A 19,280-nucleotide genomic window follows, 5' to 3' on the forward strand; every position below is an offset into this window, starting at 1 on the left:
TATTATTAGTAGAGACGGGGTTTCACCATGTTGGCCAGGCTGGTATTGAACTCCTGGCCTCAAGTGATCCACCCATCTTGGCCTCCCAAAGTGCTGGGATTACAGGCATGAGCCACTGCATCCAGCCTTCTCTCATATACTTTAAGTCATCTTTAGAGTACTTATAATACCTAGTGCACTATATATGCTATATAAACAGTTGTCATACTGTATTGGTTTTTAATTTTTAAAAAATTATTGTAGTTTTTTTATTATTATATTTTAGAATATTTTCTATTTATAGTTGGTTGAATCTACAGATTTGGAACCTGTGGATTCCAAGCACCAACTGTACACATAATGACACTTTTAGAAATTTGCTTCAGTTTCTGAACCACTCAATGCTGTATGAAGCCATAAGTTTTATTCAGTTAAGGAGACAACATACTCACACAAACATTCTGTGCCCTGGAATTAAATAAATGCTATGACTTTGAAATTTTAAGGTGATTCTGTTCCTAGATGTTTACCAAAGAGAAACAGAAACTTGTCCATAAAAGAATTTTATAGCAGCTTTACTCCTGGTAGACAAAACCTAGACATAGCCCAGGTATTCATCAGTAGAAGAATGGATAACTAAGTTGTATTACACTTGTATTTTGGAATACTAGTCAGCTATAAGGAAGAATCATTGAGGTCGGGCACAGTGGCTCATGCCTGTAATCCCGACGCTTTGGGAGGTCCAGGCAGGCAAATTGCTTGAGTCCAGGAATTTGAGACGAGTGTGGGCAACATGGTGAAACCCTGTCTGTACAAAAAATTGGCCAGGCATGGTGCTGCACACCTGTAGCTCCAGCTGCTCGGGAGGTTGAGGTGGGAGGATCACCTGAGCCCTGTAGGTTTGAGGCTGCAGTGAGCTGAGGTTGCACCAATGCACTCCAACCTGGGTGACAAAGTGAGACCCTGTCTCAAACCAAAACCAATTACTAATGCACAGGTTAACATGGATGAATCTCAAAACATTTTTCTGTTTCTTCTTTTCCTTCGCATAAGGTATCTACTGTGTGATTCCATTTATACCATTTATATGACAAACAAAACTTTATGACTAGACAAAACTAATTTATGTTGCTAGAAATCAGAACAGTGGTTGCGGGAATTGACTGGAAAGAAATATAAACGCATCAATTTAAGCAGCAGACCCCAGCCTTTTTGGCACCAGGGACCAGGATCATGGTAGACTATTTTTCTGTGGACAGGGTTGCAGGGGAGGTGGTTTCAGGATGATTCAAAAACATTACATTTATTGTGCACTGTATTTCTATTATTATTACATTGTAATATATAATGAAATAGTTATACAACTCACCATAATGTAGAATCAGTGGGAGCCCTGAGCTTGTTTTCCTACAACTAGATGGTCCCATGTGGGGGTGATGGGAGACAGTGACAGATCATCAGGCATTAGATTCTCATACGGAGCACACAACCTAGATTCCTTGCAGGCGCAGTTCACGATAAGATATGCACTCCTGCCGGGTGCAGTGGCTCTCGCCTGTAATCCCAGCACTTTGGGAGGCCGAGGTGGGCAGATCATGAGGTCAGGAGATTGAGACCATCCTGGCTAACATGGTGAAACCCCGTCTCTACTAAAAATACAAAAAAATTAGCCAGGCGTGGTGGCAGGCGCCTGTAGTCCCAGCTACTCGGGAGGCTGAGGCAGGAGAATGGTGTGTACCCAGGAGGCGGAGCTTGCAGTGAGCCAAGATTGCGCCACAGCACTCCAGCCTGGGCGACAGAGCGAGACTCCGTCTCAAAAAAAAAAAAAAAAGATATGCACTCCTATGAGAATCTAATGCTGCTGCTGATCTGACAGGAGGCAGAGCTCAGGCAGTAATGCAAGTCATGGGAGCAGCTGTAAATATAGATGAATATAGCTGTAAATATAGGTGTGGTGGCAGGCACCTGTAATCCCAGCTACACGGGGGGCTGAGGCAGGAGAATCACTTGAACCCGGGAGGCGGAGGTTGTGGTGAGCCGAGATTGTGCCACTGCACTCTAGCTTGGGCGACAGAGCAAGACTCTGTCTCAAAAAAATAAATATAATAGGCTTGGCAAGGTGGCTCACACCTGTAATCCCAACACTTTGGGAGGCCAAGGCAGGTGGATCACCTGAGGTCAAGAGTTCGAGATCAGCCTGGCCACCATGGTGAAACTCTGTCTCTACTAAAAATGCAAAAAAATTAAGCAGGTGTACTGGCGCATGCCTGTAATCCCAGCTATTAGGAGGCTGAAGCAGGAGAATCGCTTGAACCCAGGAGGTGGAGGTGGAGGTTGCAGTGAGCCCAGATGGTGCCATTGCACTCCAGCCTGGGCAACAAGAGTGAAACTCCGTCTCAATAAATAAATGAATTAATTAATTAATTAAATAAAAATAATTTTACGTGTTTCTTTTAATGTTATTTTTTAAACGTGTCTGTTAGAAAAATTTAAATTACATTTATGGCTTCAATTATATTTCTCCTTTTTTTTTTTTTGTCTTTTACAAAAAAATCTATACCACAAACTTTCACTACACCACACACAAACTTCTGGCCTCAAGCAATTCTCCCACGTCAGCCTCCTGGATAACTAAGACTACAGGCATGGGCTGGGCTCGGTGGCTCACGCCTGTAATCCCAGCACTTTGGGAGGCCGAGACGGGCAGATCACGAGGTCAAGAGATCGAGACCATCCTGGCCAACATGGTGAAACCCCGTCTCTACTAAAAATACAAAAATTAGCTGGGCGTACTGGCGCGCCCATGTAGTCCCAGCTCCTCGGGAGGCTGAGGCGGGAGAATTGCTTGAGTGCAGGAGGCAGGGGTTGCAGTGAACCGAGATTGTGCCACTGCACTCCAGCCCAGCGACAGAGCAAGACTCCGTCCCAACGCTCCCCCCACCTCCAAAAAAAAAGACTGCAGGCATGTACCGCCATGCCCAGCTACTTTTTTATTTTTTGTAGAGCCAGGGTCCCACTGTGTTAACCAATCTAGTCCTAACACTCCTGGGCTGAAGTGAAACTCCTAGGCTGAAGCAGTCTTCCCACCTTGGCCCCCCAAAGCATCGAAATTACAGGTGTGAGCCACTGCAGTTGGCTATGGCTCTAATTATATTTCTCTTGAACAGAGCTGCTCTAAGGTTTTAAGACAAGTGTGTTCGAATGTTTGTATGCTATAACATGACTTTTACGTGTGTGAATGTTGTTACTATGTCACAGTTTTTTTGTACCACAAATTTTAACTGAATTATTTCTCTTTAGAAAATTTTTTTTGTTAAAAGGCCTAATACCCAAAGGAATCTTAGAACACAGTTTCTTGGGCAGGATTGATATTTTGGCTATATTCTTTGATTTAGATGTGAATGTTTGCTGCATACATTTGGGAGACGATAGGTTTTTGAAATAACAATGATTGATCGCAATAGAATAATGTATTTTTCTTCTGATATGTTTTTTGGTATTTATTTATTTAGAGATGGAGTCTCACTCTGTGGCCCAGGCTGGAGTGCAGTAGCGCAGTCTTGGCTCACTGCAACTCCTGCCTTCCGGGTTCAAATTATTCTCCTGCCTCAGCCTCCCGAGTAGCTGGGATTACAGCTGCCCACCACACCCGACTAATTTTTGTATTTTTTGTAGAGACGGGGTTTCACCATTTTGGCCAGGCTGATCTCAAAAACACGTGACCTCAAGTGACCTGCCCACCTCTGCCTTCCGAAGTGCTGGGATTACAGGTGTGAGCCACCATGCCCGGCCTGTTTTTGTTTTTGTGGTTTTTTTGTTTTTGTTTTTTGAGAGGGAGTCTTGCTCTGCCGCCCAGGCTGGAGTGCAGTGGCACAGTCTTTGCTCACCCACCTCCGGGTTCAAGCAATTCTCCTGCCTCAGCCTCCCGAGTAGCTGGGATTACAGACGTGCATAACCACACCCAGCTAATTTTTGTATTTTTAGTAGAGATGGGGTTTCACCATCTTGGCCAGGCTGGTCTCGAACTCCTGACCTCAGGTGATCCACCTGCCTCGGCCTCCCAAAGTGCTGGGATTACAGGCATGAGCCAACGCATCCGGCCAAGAGTTCTTTATATGTCCTAGATACAACTATCAGATATATGACTTGTAGTTATTTTCTCACATTCTGAGGGTTGTCTTTTCACTTTTTTGAAGGTGCCCTTTGAAGCATAAACGTTTTTCATTTTGATGAAAGTTAATTCTTATTTTTGTTGTTGCTTGTGCTTTTCATGCCATTTCTAAGACTTCTTCACTAAATCCAAGATCATGAGGATTTACCATGTCTTCCTATAAGAATTCTAAGTTTTAGCACTTACATTTAGGTCTTTGATCCATGTTGAGTTAATTTTTTTTTTTTTTTTTTTTTGGAGACTGAGTTTTGCTCTTGTTGCCCAGGCCAGAGTGCAGTGGCATGATCTCGGCTCACCTCAACCTCCACCTCTTGGGTTCAAGTGATTCTCCTGCCTCAAGCCTCCCAAGTAGCTAGGATTATAGGAATGTGCCACCACACCTGGCTAATTTTGTATTTTCAGTAGAGACAGGATTTCCCCATGTTGGTCATGCTGGTCTCGAACACCCGACTTTCGGTGATCTGCCTGCCTCGGCCTCCCAAAGTGCTGGGATTATAGGCATGAGCCACCGTGGCCTGCCTTATTTTGAGTTGATTTTTATAGATGAGGAAAGATAAGGCTCAACTTCCTTTTTTTTGCATACTACGATCTTGTTAATAGTAGAGAAATATTGGGTGATGGGTGCACCAAAATTTCACACATCACCACTAAAGAACTTGTGTAACCAAATACCTGTTCCCCCACATACCTATGGAAATAAAATGAAGGAAGGAAGGAAAGGAGGGAAGGAGAAAGAAAGGAAATAACTGGGTGTGGTGGTTCATGCTTGTGATCCCAGCACTTTGAGAGGCTAAAGTGGGAGGATCCCTTGAGTCCAGGAGTTCAAGATCAGCTTGGCCTACATAGTGAGACCTTGTCTCTACAAAAAATTTAGTCTGGTCATGATGGCGCGCGCCTGTAGTCCTAGCTACTTGGGAGACTGAGGTGGGAGGATCGCTTGGGCCCAGAAGATAGAGGCTGCAGTGAGCCGAGATCACACCAGCCTGGACGACAAGAGCTAGACACTGTGTCAAAAAAGTAAGGCCTGGGCACAGTGACTCACACCTGTAATCCCAGCACTGTGGGAGGCCAAGGTGGGTGGATCACCTGAGGTCAGGAGTTCGAGACCAATCTGACCAATATGGTGAAACCCCATCTCTACTAAAAATATAAAAATTAGCCAGGTGCGGTGTTGTGTGCCTATAGTCTCAGCTACTCAGGAGGCTAAGACAGAATTGCTTGAACCCCGGAGGCCGAAGTTGCAGTGAGCCAAAATCGCACCACTGCACTCCACCCTGAGCAACAGAGCAAGACTCCATCTCAAAAACAAAAAAGAGTAAAGAAGTAATTTCATAGATTTAGTCATATAACAATATTTCTTTTTTTTTTTTTTTTTTGAGACAGAGTCTCACTCTGTTGCCCAGGCTGGAGTGCACTGGTGCGATCTTGGCTCCTGCAACCTCCGCCTCCTGGGTTCAAGCGATTCTCCCGTCTCAGCCTCCTGAGTAGCTGGGATTATAGACATGCACCACCAGGCCCGGCTAATTTTTGTATTTTTAGCAGAGACTGGGTTTCACCATGTTGATCAGGCTGGTCTCGAACTCCTGACCTCGTGATCTGCCTACCTCAGCCTCCCAGAGTGCTGGGATTACAGGCGTGAGCCACCGGGCCCAGCTATATAACAGTATTTCATTGTTGCATAGTGGTTTAATAACTGTCATGGGTATGAACTGACTCTTACATGTTGCTTATTATAGAACATCTTTGTTATTCGTTCTGAGATTGTGATATTAGCTGAACTTAATGGAGGCTATTCAAGAGTCTGATAAAGAGTGTAACAGAACTGAAAAAGGTAGGAAATAATGTTGGAGCCAACATGGGAAATGTCTGTACAAGAAATTAAAATCAAAGCATACAAAATTTCAATGAAAAAAAAATTTTTTTTTGAGACAGGGTCTTGCTCTGTCGCCCAGGCTAGAGTGCAGTGGCACAATCTTGGCTCACTGCAGCCTCTACTTCCCAGGTTCAAGCAGCCCTCCCACCTCTGCGTCCCAAGTAGCTGGGACTACAGATGTGCACCACCATGCTCTGCTAATTTTTAATTTTTTTTTTTCTTTGTAGAGACAGAGTCTCACTGTATCGCCCAGGCTGGTCTCAAACTGCTGAGCTCAAGCAATTCTCCCACATCAGCCTCCCAATGTGCTGAGATTATAAGCGTGAGCTACAGCACCTGGCCTGAAAATGAAATTTTAATTTAATTGGTCATTTCTAAAATGGGAGGCCGCAAAAGGGATAAAAGGAAATGTTTGGAGCAAATTTAATTAAGCCCAGTTATTCCACAAGTGTAAATTATAAAGCTTAATTAGTTCTTTCAGACTCTAATGTGACAGTCAGTGAATTATTTTCCATTCAGTTAAAAGGGACCTCCTGTGGTCCAGTGTTTATAAAAGAAGATGAATCAAACAAATGGTTGATAACATAAATATTATAGACAGTTTTAGTGTGCTTAAGAAACCATATTTCTTCTTTTGTTAGCCCAGTGGTGATATTGTAGCCCATAAGACATAACTAAAAGAGGATTATGGCTAATAATCTTTTGAATCTTATATTGCTTTTGCTAGAGATCCAGCCCCATTTCAGTCTTACGACTGAGTGTGGTCCTCCTGAAACTTGTTCATCTAACGAACTCTACCATAGAAGGATCCTACCTGTGTGACATTTCCTTCACACTATCAGCAATTTGTGTTCACGTTGGCATGATTCACATCTGCCTCCAAGGATCTCATTTAGATGAACTGGTGATCAGATTGATCACAAACCAGTGTTAAAATAATTCTTCAGGCCAGGTGGAATGGCTCACTGTAATCCCAGCACTTTGGAAGGCCGAGGCAGGTGGATCACCTGAGGTTGGGATTTCGGGACCAGCCTGACCAACATAGAGAAACCCCATCTCTACTAAAAATACAAAATTAGCCGGGAGTGGTGGTGCATGCCAGTAATCCCAGCTAGTCAAGAAGGCTGAGGCAGGAGAATCTTTTGAACCCAGGAGGCGGAGATTGTGGTGAGCCGAGATCACGCCGTTGTACTCCAGCCTGGGCAACAAGAGCAAAACTCCATCTCAAAAAAAAAAAAAAATTCTTCAGTGGTCTGCCACTCTGTGGAAACCCCACAGGGCCACTAATGTGGATAAATCATTTAACCCCTGTGGGCTGCCTTTTCCTTTTCTGTCAAATAAAGCAATTGGTTTAGGTGATCTTAAGGTCCCGTCCATGTGTAAAATGCCAAGTCTCTGTGACTTTATATTTTATTTGCTGCCCAGGATAAGACTGGGTTCTTTGGGATGCTAGATTTGATAAAGATAAAACTTTTTTAGCTTTTTGTGTTGGACTTCTATTTGTGTTGGATTTGGACTATGTTTGTCAATAAGATTCTTTTTGCACAGAACTGTTATTAGCAAAATGTTTACAGAAGATAAAATTAAAAACTAATTGAACAACTAAACTTCAACTTTAACAGTTGAAAGTTGGCTAAGTGTGGTGGCTCATGCCTGTAATCCCAGCACTTTGGGAGGCCGAGGTGGGCGGATCACCTGAGGTCGGGAGTTGGAGACCAGCCTGACCAACATGGAGAAACCCCTTCTCTACTAAAAATACAAAAATTGAGAAGTTTCCCCCTTGGGCAGTGGTGGAGGTGGTAACTACGATAGTAGCAGCTCCGGCGGCAGCAGCAGTGACTACGAGGATGGCGGCAGCTGCAGCAGGACCTGCAACTTCCCAGAGGTTTTTCCAGAGCTTCTTGGATACTCTAATCGACGAGGACCCCCAGGCGGCATTAGAGGAGCTGACTAAGGCTTTGGAACAGAAACCAAATGATGCATAATATTAGTGTCAAAGAGCTTATTGTCACATTCTTGTAATTACTGTGTTGCTGTTGCTGATGCAAAGAAGTCTCTCGAATTCAATCCAAATAATTCCACCACTATGTTGAGAAAAGGAACATGTGAATACTATGAAAAAAACTATGCTGCTGCCCTAGAAATTTTTACAGAAGGACAAAAATTAGATAGTGCAGATGCTAATTTCAGTGTCTGGATTAAAAGATGTCAAGAAGCTCAGAATGGCCCAGAATCTGATGTGTGGACTCATCAGTCAAAAATCAGGTATGACTGGTATCAAACAGAATCGCAAGTAGTCATTACACTTATGATCAAGAATGTTCAAAGAATGATGTAAATGTGGAATTTTCAGAAAAGGAATTGTCTGCTTTGGTTAAACTTCCTTCTGGAGAGGATTACAATTTGAAACTGGAACTTCATCCTATAATACCAGAACAGAGCACATTTAAAGTAGTTTCAACCAAGATTGAAATTAAACTGAAAAAGCCAGAGGCTGTGAGATGGGAAAAGCTAGAGGAGCAAGGAGATGTGCCTACACCAAAACAATTCATAGCAGGTGTAAAGCACCTACATCCATCATCATCTCCTTATACAAGAAATTGGGATAAATTAGTGGGTAAAATCAAAGAAGAAGAAAATAATGAAAAGTTGGAGGGAGATGCAGCTTTAAACAGATTATTTCAGCAGATCTATTCAGATGGTTCTGATGAAGTGAAATGTGCCATGAACAGATCCTTTATGGGAGTCTGATGGTACAGTTTTGAGTACCAGCTGGTCTGATATAGGTAAAAGGAAAGTTGAAATCAATCCTGATGATATGGAATGGAAAAAGTACTAAATAAATTAATTCGCTCTCACACACACACACACACACACAAAATATAAAAATTAGCTGGGCATGGAGGTGCATGCCTGTAATCCCAGCTACTGGGAAGGCCACCAAGGCAGGAGAATTGCTTGAACCCAGGAGGCGGAGGTTGCAGTGAGCCAAGATGATGCCATTGCACTCCAGCCTGGGCAACAAGAGCAAAAAACTCTGTCTCAAAAAAAAGTTGAAGGTTGACAAGTTTAACATTTTTTTGGATTATTGTAGACAAATTGGCATTAATATTTTTTTCTTTAGAAATTTTATTTATTGGCCAGATGCAGTGGCTCACTCCTGTAATCCCAGCACTTTGGGAGGCTGAGGTGGGAGGATCATGAGGTCAGGAGATCGAGACCATCCTGGCTAACACGGTGAAACCCCATCTCTACTAAAAATACAAAAAATTAGCTGGGCATGGTGGCGGGCACCTGTAGTCCCAGCTACTCGGGAGGCTGAGGCAGGAGAATGGCATGAACCCGGGAGGTGGAGCTTGCGGTGAGCCAAGATCGTGCCACTGCACTCCAGCCTGGGCGACAAAGCGAGACTCTGTCTCAAAAAAAAAAAAATATATATATATATATATATATATATATATTTTTTTTTTTTTTTTTACTTTTTTGTTTTTGTTTTTGTTTTTTGAGACGGAGTCTTGCTCTGTTTTCCAGGCTGGAGTGCAGTGGTGTGATCTCTGCTCACTGCAACCTCTGCCTCCTGGGTTCAAGCAATTCTTCTGCCTTGACCTCCTGAGTAGCTGGGACTACAGGGGCATGCACCACCACGCCCAGCTAATTTTTGTATTTTTGGTAGAGACGGGGTTTCGCCATGTTAGTCAGGCTGGTCTCAAACTCCTAATCTCAGGTGATCAGCCTGCCTCGGCCTCCCATAGTTCTGGGATTACAGGCATGAGCCACCGTGCCTGGCCTCTTTTGAAATTTAAAAATCTCAGCTACTCTGGGCATACTGCCTGTGGGGTAGCCCTGTTCTCCAAGGACCATTACAAAAAAAAAAAAAAAATAGATATTTAGTGTGTACTTTCCCATATTCAGTTTGTTGAAAGAAATTACATTAACCGGGCACGGTGGCTCACGACTGTAATCCCAGCACTTTGGGAGTCCAAGGCAGGCGGATCACCTGAGGTCAGGAGTTCGAGACCAGCCTGGCCAATATGGTGAAACCTCATCTCTACTAAAAATACAAAATTAGGTGGGTGTGGTGGTGCACGCCTGTAGTCCCAGCTACTCAGGAGGCTGAGACAGGAGAATCACTTGCAACCGGGAAGTGGAGGTTGTGGTGAGCAGAGATCATGCCATTGCACTCTAGCCTGGGTGACAAGAGCGAAACTCCGTATCAAAAAAAAAAAAGAAAGAAAAGAAATTACATTATTAGATTTTTTATTTTTATTTTCTTTTTTCTTTTTCTTTTTCTTTTTTTTTTTTTTTTTTGAGACGGAGTTTCGCTCTTGTTGCCCAGGCTGGAGTGCAATGGCATGATCTCAGCTCACTGCAACCTTTGCCTCCCAGGTTCAAGCAATTCTCCTGCCTCAGCCTCCCAAGTAGCTTGGATCACAGGCATGTGCCACCACGCCTGTGTAACTTTTTGTATCATTATTGGATTTTTTAAGCAAATTTTTCAAATGTTTGCTGTGAGGCTACTTTGTAAATTTATTTTCCTTTGACAAATGGTGACTGACTGGATTTACCCTCATTTTAGCCTTTTTAAATAAGGGTTAAACTATTTCAGATATTTGGTTTAGATTTCTTTAACTCACAGGATCTATGGCTTGACAAATTTTAATGCCTAGTCTTGCATAGCTTGTTGTAACTTGGTGCTTGAAGAAAATGTTTACTCCTTTCTTTTCCTTTCCTTTTTTTTTTTTTTTTTCTTCTTTTTTTACCTTCTTTTCCAAGGATTGGCATTCTGGGGACCTAGAGCTAGTTCCTTCAGCATGTGAAGGGGAGAGTGGGGTTTTGTCAGATCCTCCACAGGGGGGAAAAGCTAGTGTCTCTTCCCTTGAGATATAGTTCTTCCAGTCTGATGAACTGTCAGATCCACTGAGTGATTGGTAAAGCAGATTGGACAGTGACTCGAGGAAGTGGGGGTGGGGACAATATTTTAAGTAGTAACTATCAAAAGTAAAGTGATTCTCTGGGGGCTCAGTAGAGCCATGTGTGCTTCTAGCGTTAGCAGTCTGCAGGAATTGTGCAGAGTGCGGTGTTTTCTAAGAGGAAAAGGAGGATGAGTGTGAGAGTGATGAGAGGTGAGTTGGGATGGATTGTAACGCACCAAGAGAAGGGAGCATAAATGTTGGTTTGAGTTTCGGGCAATGAAACTTGCTTAATCCTGATGGCTCTTAATCAGAATGTCAGCCCTAAAGTTTCATATTCACAGTTGAGAACTTTTAATTGAATGATTATTTTTTATAGTCTTTTACCCTGTTTTGATTTAGAATTTGAAGAAAGCAGATTTTTATATTCTACGTAATTATAGTTTGGGCTTCCTGGGAAACAGAATCCTGCTGCAAATCTTACATGACTGATTTCTGGACCCAAAGTGGGTTTGACAGTGGGCTGGAGCAGTAATAGCCCACCTACTGTCGGGAGAGGCCAGGGCAGGCATTTCCCAGCAAGCCTGCCTGAAGTGGGTCTTGTCCTAGACTCTAGGACCTAGATCATGCAGGAAAAGTCCCGTTTGTGGGAGCTGGAAAAGAGTTGGCTTCATTAGCAAAGTGACCTACCAACAGGAAAGGTGGGGGTCTGGAGAAGCAGATTTAAAATGTTGAAAGCTGTGTTTCTTTAACAAATACTTATTAAGCACCTACTGCCTATGTGAGATATTGCTCTAGTCTGTGTAGGAAACCACAGATGTGTGCTTCTGCTTTTAAGAAGCTTATGTTTTACACTGACCTTTGGCAGAGTCACATATGAAAATGGATATTGGGCCGGGTGCAGTGGCTCACGCCTATAATCCCAGCACTTTGGGAGGCCGAGGCGGGCAGATCACAAGGTCAGGAGTTTGAGACCAGCCTGGCCAACATAGTGAAACCCCGTCTCTATAAAAAAATACAAAAAATTAGCTGGGCATGGTGGCGGGCGCCTGTAATCCCAGCTACTTGGGAGGCTGAGGCAGGAGAATAGCTTGAACCGAGGAGGCAGAAGTTGCAGTCAGCCGAGATTGCACCACTGCACTCCAGCCCAGGCAACAGAGCAAGACTCCGTCTCAAAAGAAAAAAAAAAAAAAAAAGATACTAAATTTTGTAACTGTCATTCACATAGGCCCTGAACTAATTTTTTTTTTTTTTTGTGACAGAGTTTCACTCTTGTTGCCCAGGCTGGAGCGCAATGGCGTGATCTCAGCTTACCGCAACCTCCACCTTCCAGGTTCAAGCGATTCTCCTGCCTCAGCCTCCCAAGTAGCTGGGATTACAGGCATGCGCCACCACACCCAGCCAATTTTGTATTTTTAGTAGAGATGGGGTTTCTCCATGTTGGTCAGGCTGGTCTCGAACTCCCAACCTCAGGTGATCAGCCTGTCTCAGCCTCCCAAAGTGCTGGGATTACAGGCATGAGCCACCGCACCCAGCCACTAATGGTCTTCTTGAGCCTCCGGAGACCGGACCTTTAATAGTCTTTTTTTGTTCATAAGTAGTACATATCTGATATGTTGTAGTTACTCAGTATACTTCTTGAATGAATGAATGTCATTGCCATTTTAAAATTAAAAATACAAATAAGCCAAAAGGAGAAATTAAGTCACCAGTCTTGCCACACAGACCTAACTACTAACATTCTTCTGAAGATGAGAGATAACTAGCCTCCTGCCTCTGGTCCCTGAGTCTTCCTTCATGGGGAGGGTTCATTGTAGGGACTGTGGCCATGGGACAACCTTGCTGGTAAAGCCAGCTGTTGAAGAGCCAGAAATATTGATAGTAGGCTTGCCAGGAAAATTCCTTTGAAAGTGGCACTACTTGCTTGCTCTCAAATTACTATCCTCTGTAATAAGGGTCAGATTTAAAATTACATACTCAGGGACAAAATATAAACTTGTGTTTGGATTAAACTTTTTCTACCTGTTTAAAAAGACATGTTAGAATACCTATGTTGTGTATGCCTAGAACTTAGAAAATTATAATGTACAAGAATCTTTTCTGTTGTGTTTTTTGTAAGTGGTCTTGTGAGTTAATAAAGAAACAATGTGATTGGATGGGAAGAACAGCGGATTGGGAGTCTACAATGTCAAATGTTAGACCTAACTAATCACACACTAAGCTAAAGACTATGTTTACTCACTTTGAGTCTCTGTTTCCACATCAGTTAAGCAAGGAACCACACTAGACAGTCTTTCAGCCGTCCCATGGTAGTATGAGGCATAAACCTCAATTTCGTTATGCTTCTCAAGGACCACTCTACTTTTCTGTGTTGTTAAGAGTTGAGGGGCTGCCTTTCTAAGATTCTAGGAACCAAATTCTAGGGTAGTTTTCTAAGATTCTAGGAACCAAAAGTTAGCAAGTGAAGAGGAAACAGAATACTTTTGAATTTGCCCAGCTGTGCTTTTTATAGGAAGAGCCATTTCTAGTCAGAGGATTTCAGAACATTTCAAAACTCTGTGGTGATATACTGGTTACATTCTTCCTTAGACTAAAATTACAACCTGAATGCACTTAATGATACATATGTGTATTGTAATTTGTAAACATAACTCAAAACCCTGTATCTGAGTGAGGTCATTTGTGGTTAGCCATTCAGACTTCATTTCTATTTGACAAGGGTTTATTTTAAGATTGCTTTGTGGAGCAGTTGTTTAACATTCAAGTGATCTATTAGTATTAAGTCTTTAACCAGACTTGTTTTAAATGAGCTGTCTGTGAAGTAGAAAACCAAATATTATAGAAACTTAGATTTCCAATCCAACTTAGCAAAATCAATGTAACTTAAATGTTGTCTTCACATATGTTTGTTTAACCTGTTTTTTTTCCTTCAGTATTCCTTTAGAAGAATAGTAACTGTGTGAATAAAACTTTTTAGTTACTCTTGATACTGTGGTTTAGCAAGAACTGTAGACTTAATTGGTTGAGAAAAGAACATTTAAAGTAAATGAATGCTTTAGTAAGTTAATTATTTCTTAGCATATCACAAATATATGTAGAAAGAATAAGATCTCATTCTATAGCTTTGTTCCTAGGTTATTAAAAGCAAACTTCTATGGAAGTTAGTTCTCATTAGGCTATATATATATATATATAGTGTGTGTGTGTATTTATCTATACATATATACATACATACATACATACATACATACAGGCTATGTATTGTAATCCATTGGTTATTTTGTTGGGGATGTGGGTCAATTGGATGAAAGCTAAAGATGACTTATGTAAATAGCCAAACTGTGTTTCAGAATTGTTTTATACATCAATCTAATTCTTACCATTAGTACTGTGGCTTCCTCTCCTCTTTCCTGGTGTCCAGATTGTCACAGCTAAAGGGCATTTCTTCCTATTTAGCAAATATAACCATTATCAATGATTAAAATGAGATTTTCGGCCCCTTCCCTTTTGTGTTATAGGTGCTCCATACTTGCTTGCAGTGCCTACGTGGCTCTGGCTTTGGGTGATAACCTCATGGCTTTGAATCATGCAGATAAACTTCTTCAGCAGCCCAAGCTGTCAGGATCTCTTAAGTAAGTGTGACTTGCCCTGTGTGTCCCTGGTTTCTTTAGTTTTGAGGTTTCTCCTTGGTTTGTGGTTTATGTTGCTTCTTTTGACTCCTCCAGTGGAATATATATTTGTAAGGAAAGCAACTGTTTAAAAGAACGTTTTTTAACCCATGCCTCGGCAGTGAAAATGTTTTCACTTGTGCTGTACTGAGCGTTAGGAGACAAAAACTTCGGACTCTAGTGTCCACTTCTAGGCTTCACTGCAGCACTTTAATTCTCCAAATAAGTCAAGTCCTCAGAGAGAAGACCTACAAAAAAAGGAGTTTGGTCAATGTGATAAATCTACTTTGAGGGACCAGGCGCGGTGGCTCACGCCTGTAATCCCAGCACTTTGGGAGGCCGAGGCAGGCAAATCACGAGGTCAGGAGTTCAAGACCAGCCTGGCCAACATGGTGAAACCCTGCCTCTACTAAAAATACAAAAAATTAGCTGGGCATAGTGGCGGGCACCTGTAATCCCAGCTACTCAGGAGGCTGAGGCAGGAGAATCGCTTGAACCCAGGAGTCAGAGGTTGCAGTGAGCCAAGATCGCACCACTGCACTCCAGCCTAGGCTACAGAGCAAGACTCTGTCTCAAAAAAAAAAAAAATAGACAAGAATTTGAAAAATCTTTCCAAGCTACTGTATCATTCCAGAATCAGCTAGTTTTAGTCAAACTGCAAATACTTCTTCATTAATATCATTGTCATTCTAAAATTTTCCAAAGCACATTATTTTTTCTTTTACCAAAATAGAGTAAAATACAGGCCAGATGTGGTGGCTCATGCCTGTAATCCCAGCACTTTGGGAGGCCGAGGTAGGCAGATCATTTGAGGTCGGGAGTCTGAGACCAGCCCAGCCAACGTGGTAAAACCCCATCTCTACTAAAAATACAAAAATTAGCCAGGCATGGTGGCAGGCATCCATAATTCCAGCTACTTGGGAAGTTGAAACAGGAGAATCACTTGAGCCTGGGGGGCGGACGTTGCGGTGAGCCACGGTTGCACCATTGCACTCCAGGCGGAGTGACACAGCCAGACTCCCTCTCAAAAAATAAAAATAAAATACAGCTTGAATTTTTGTATGGTGCTGATCCTGGAAATTTTATCAAAAGCCACGAGTATTCTGCACAACATTAGAACAGTTCTTTCATTCATTGTATAGGTGTATACTTACAAATGCCAAAATATAACTACTTACTCTTTGGCTTTTTAGTGATCCCCAAACATACCTAGTTTTTTTTTTTTTTTTTTTTTTTTTTTTTAAGTAATTAAGGCCAGGCGCTGTGGCTCACACCTGTAATCCCAGCACTTTGGGAGGCCTACGTGGGCAAATCATTTGAGGTCAGGAGTTGGAGACCAGCCCTGCCAATATGGTGAAACCCCATCTCTACTGAAAATATGAAAATTAGCCGGGCATGGGGGCACACTCCTGTAATCCCAGCTACTCGGGAGGCTGAGGCACGAGAATTGCTTGAGCCTGGGAGGCAGAAGCTGCAGTGAGCTAAGATTGTACCACTGCATTCCAAACTGGGTGACAGAGTGAGACTCCATCTCAAAAAAAAGTAATAAATCATTCAACTATATAAGAGACTTTGTCACAATTCAAATATAAGGGAGCTCCTGGTCTTCTGCAAGAAAATCTTGTCCAATATTCAGGCCTGGAGATGGGGAAGATCCTAATTTTCAGTTCAAGGCATTTGGGTTGCCTCTAAAGTACCTTCCATCCTTATCATTGCCCAACTCAAAATGCCAATGTTGGGAATTGCAGCTGATGCTGGTGTTCAGATTGTGGTGTATACGGCCATTATGAGAGAACTGGACTTTGTGTGTTTGTGTGTGACTGAGTCTGTCTGTGTCACCCACACTAGAGTGCAGTAGCACAATCTCAACTCACTGCAACCTCCACTGTCTGGGTTCAGGCGATTCTCCTGCCTCAGCCTCCTGAGTAGCTGGGATTACAGGAGCCCACCACCACACCCGGCTAATTTTTTTTCTTTTTCTGAGACAGTTTCACTCTGTTGCCCAGGCTGGAGTGCAGTGGCATGATCTCAGCTCACTGCAACCTCTGCCTCCCCAGTTCAAGGGATTCTCCTGCCTCAGCCTCCTGCGTAGCTGGGATTACAGGTGCACGCCACTATGCCCTACTAATTTCTTTTTTTTTTTTTTTTTTTCTTTTTTTGAAACGGAGTTTCACAGGCATGAGCCACCACACCTGGCTACTTTTTGTATTTGCTCTTATTGCCCAGGCTGGAGTGCAATGGCGTGATCTTGGCTCATCACAGCTTCCACCTCCCGGGTTCAAGCGATTCTCCTGCCTCAGCCTCCCAAGTAGCTGGGATTACAGGCATGCACCACCACGCCCGGCTAATTTTGTATTTTTAGTAGAGATGGGGTTTCTCCATGTTGGTCAGGCTGGTCTCGAACTCCCGACCTCAGGTGATCTGCCGTCTTGGCCTCCCAAAGTGCTGGGATTACAGGTGTGAGCCACCATGCTCAACCTGGAGAGTTTTAAAACTATAAAAGTTTAGTTTGTGTTGTTGTTGTTCTTGTGTAGAAAGTCATAAGATTTTGAGCAGATCAAAAGGTCCCCAGTTAAAAAAAAAAAAAAAAAAGCCGGGCATGGTGGCTCACGCCTGTAATACCAACGCTTTGGGAGGCCGAGACGGGCGGATCACGAGATCAGGAGATCGATCTTAATTTTTATTTTTTTCGAGATGGCGTCTCACTCTGTCATTCAGGCTGAGGTGCAGTGGCATGATCACTGCTCACTGCAGCCTCAGTCTCCCATGCTTAAGTGATTCTCCCACCTCAGCCTCCTGAGTAGCTGAGACTACAGGTGTATGCCACCACGCCCAGCTAATTTTTGTATTTTTTTTGTAGAGACAGGGTTTTGCCATGTTGCCCACACTGTTATCAAACTCCTGGACTCAGCAGTCCACCCACCTAGGCTTCTTGAAGTGTTGAGATTAAAGGCATGAGCCACTACACCCAGCCAGTTGATTCGTTTTACCTAAATAAATTTAGATTTCAATTTAAGGACATGAAATATGAGACCTATATCCAATGTATAATAACATAATATACCCAGCATTATTTTACATTGGGTATTTTTGTGATGTTGTACTTTTCAGTTTGGAATCTGTTTTTTCATTTTAGGTTTTTGGGACATTTATATGCTGCAGAAGCCCTCATCTCTCTCGACAGAATATCTGATGCCATTACTCACTTGAACCCGGAGAATGTCACTGATGTCTCCTTAGGGATCTCTTCAAATGAGCAGGACCAAGGTTAATGAGGACATCTTTGATCAGAACTGGTCACTGTTTCCATTTCCCTCCTGTCATAATTCAGGATGTGTGGAAATTTAGGCATGGTGGTAATGAGAAGAAAGTTTTAGGTTGGCTTTCCACATTTTTGTCTGTACTTACTTTGTAGCAGTTGTTTGCTAAGTAGACCTGAGAGTTAATGATCACATCATCTAAATTCTCACTTTTGAAAGGCTGGTACTGTTAGAATGGTTAATTTTGGTTCTGATACTATTTATTTGTTTTCCTTTGGAGTGATTCTAAAATCCATAGGGGAGTAAAAATATTGCATTCAAGAGTCAGTTTTAGTCCAGGCGTGGTGGCTCACGCCTGTAATCCCAGCACTTTGGGAGGCTGTAGCAGGAGGGTCACTTGAGCCCAAGAGTTCGAGACCAGCCTGGGCAACCTGGTGAGACCCTGTCTCTATTTTAAAAATAAGGAAAGAAAAAAAAGTTTGTTTTAAGTCATTGCTAAATTTCTAAATAATTGTCGGGTGCAGTGGCTCACACCTGTAATCCCAACACTTTGGGAGGCCGAGGCGGGTGGATCACCTGAGGTCAGGAGTTCAAGACCAGCCTGGCCAACATAGTGAAACCCCGTCTCTACCAAAAATACAAAATTAGTAGGGCGTGGTGGCGCAAGCCTGTAATCTCACCTACTCAGGAGGCTGAGACAGGAGAATCGCTTGCACCCGAGAGGTGGAGGTTGCAGTGAGCCAAGATCACGCCACTGCACTCCAGCCTGGGTGACAGAGCAAGACTCTGTCTGAAGAAAAAAAAAAAAAAATTAAATAATTAAAGCTATGTGACATTCATTTTACTCAAGATTAGTGCTCAGGTTTGAGATGGTGGTGGGTGGTAGCATTCTGGCATTTTTTAATGGAATCTCCACTACATGAAAAGTAAATAAATTGCTTTATATTAAATTTCCATTTCATAAAGAAAGTTAGGTTTTTAGAGAATATGCTCTCAGCTGGGCACAGTGGCTCACACCTGTAATCCCAGCACTTTGGGAGGCTGTGGTGGGTGGATCACCTGAGGTCAGGAGTTCAAGACCAGCCTGACCAACATGGTGAAACCCTGTCTCTACTAAAAATACAAAATTAGCCAGGCATGGTGGTATGCCCCTGTAATCCCAGCTACTCAGGAGGCTGAGGCCAGAGAATCACTTGAACTCAAGAGGCGGAGGTTGCAGTGAGTCGTGCCATTGCACTCCAGCCTGGGCGGCAACAAGAGCAAAAGTCCATCTCCAAAAAAAAACCAGCCTGACCAACATGGTGAAACCCCGTCTCTACTAAAAATACAAAAACTAGCCAGGGATGGTGGCACATGCCTGTAATCCCAGCTACTCAGGAGGCTGAGGCAGGAGAATCGCTTGAATCCAGGAGGCGGAGG

General features: G+C 42.9%; 1 protein-coding gene and 1 pseudogene across 32 annotated transcripts in view; both read left to right on the top strand.

Moving 5' to 3' along the window:
- Positions 1–19,280, top strand: part of CNOT10 (CCR4-NOT transcription complex subunit 10) — an 88,883-nt gene that overhangs the window by 59,995 nt on the left and 9,608 nt on the right. For all 32 annotated transcript variants that reach the window (XR_010155550.1, XR_010155551.1, XR_010155553.1 and 29 more), the window contains 2 exons: positions 14,452–14,565; positions 17,738–17,868. Coding sequence is in view for 23 of the 32 variants with exons in the window: in XM_001168131.7 (XP_001168131.3) it covers positions 14,452–14,565; positions 17,738–17,868 (245 nt within the window). In the remaining 9 variants the exon portion in view is untranslated. The remainder of the gene's footprint in view (positions 1–14,451; positions 14,566–17,737; positions 17,869–19,280) is intronic.
- Positions 7,775–8,952, top strand: LOC134809550 (protein SGT1 homolog; annotated as a pseudogene).

The sequence above is a fragment of the Pan troglodytes genome, chromosome 2, assembly GCF_028858775.2.
Source record: "Pan troglodytes isolate AG18354 chromosome 2, NHGRI_mPanTro3-v2.0_pri, whole genome shotgun sequence".
Lineage (NCBI taxonomy): Eukaryota > Metazoa > Chordata > Mammalia > Primates > Hominidae > Pan > Pan troglodytes.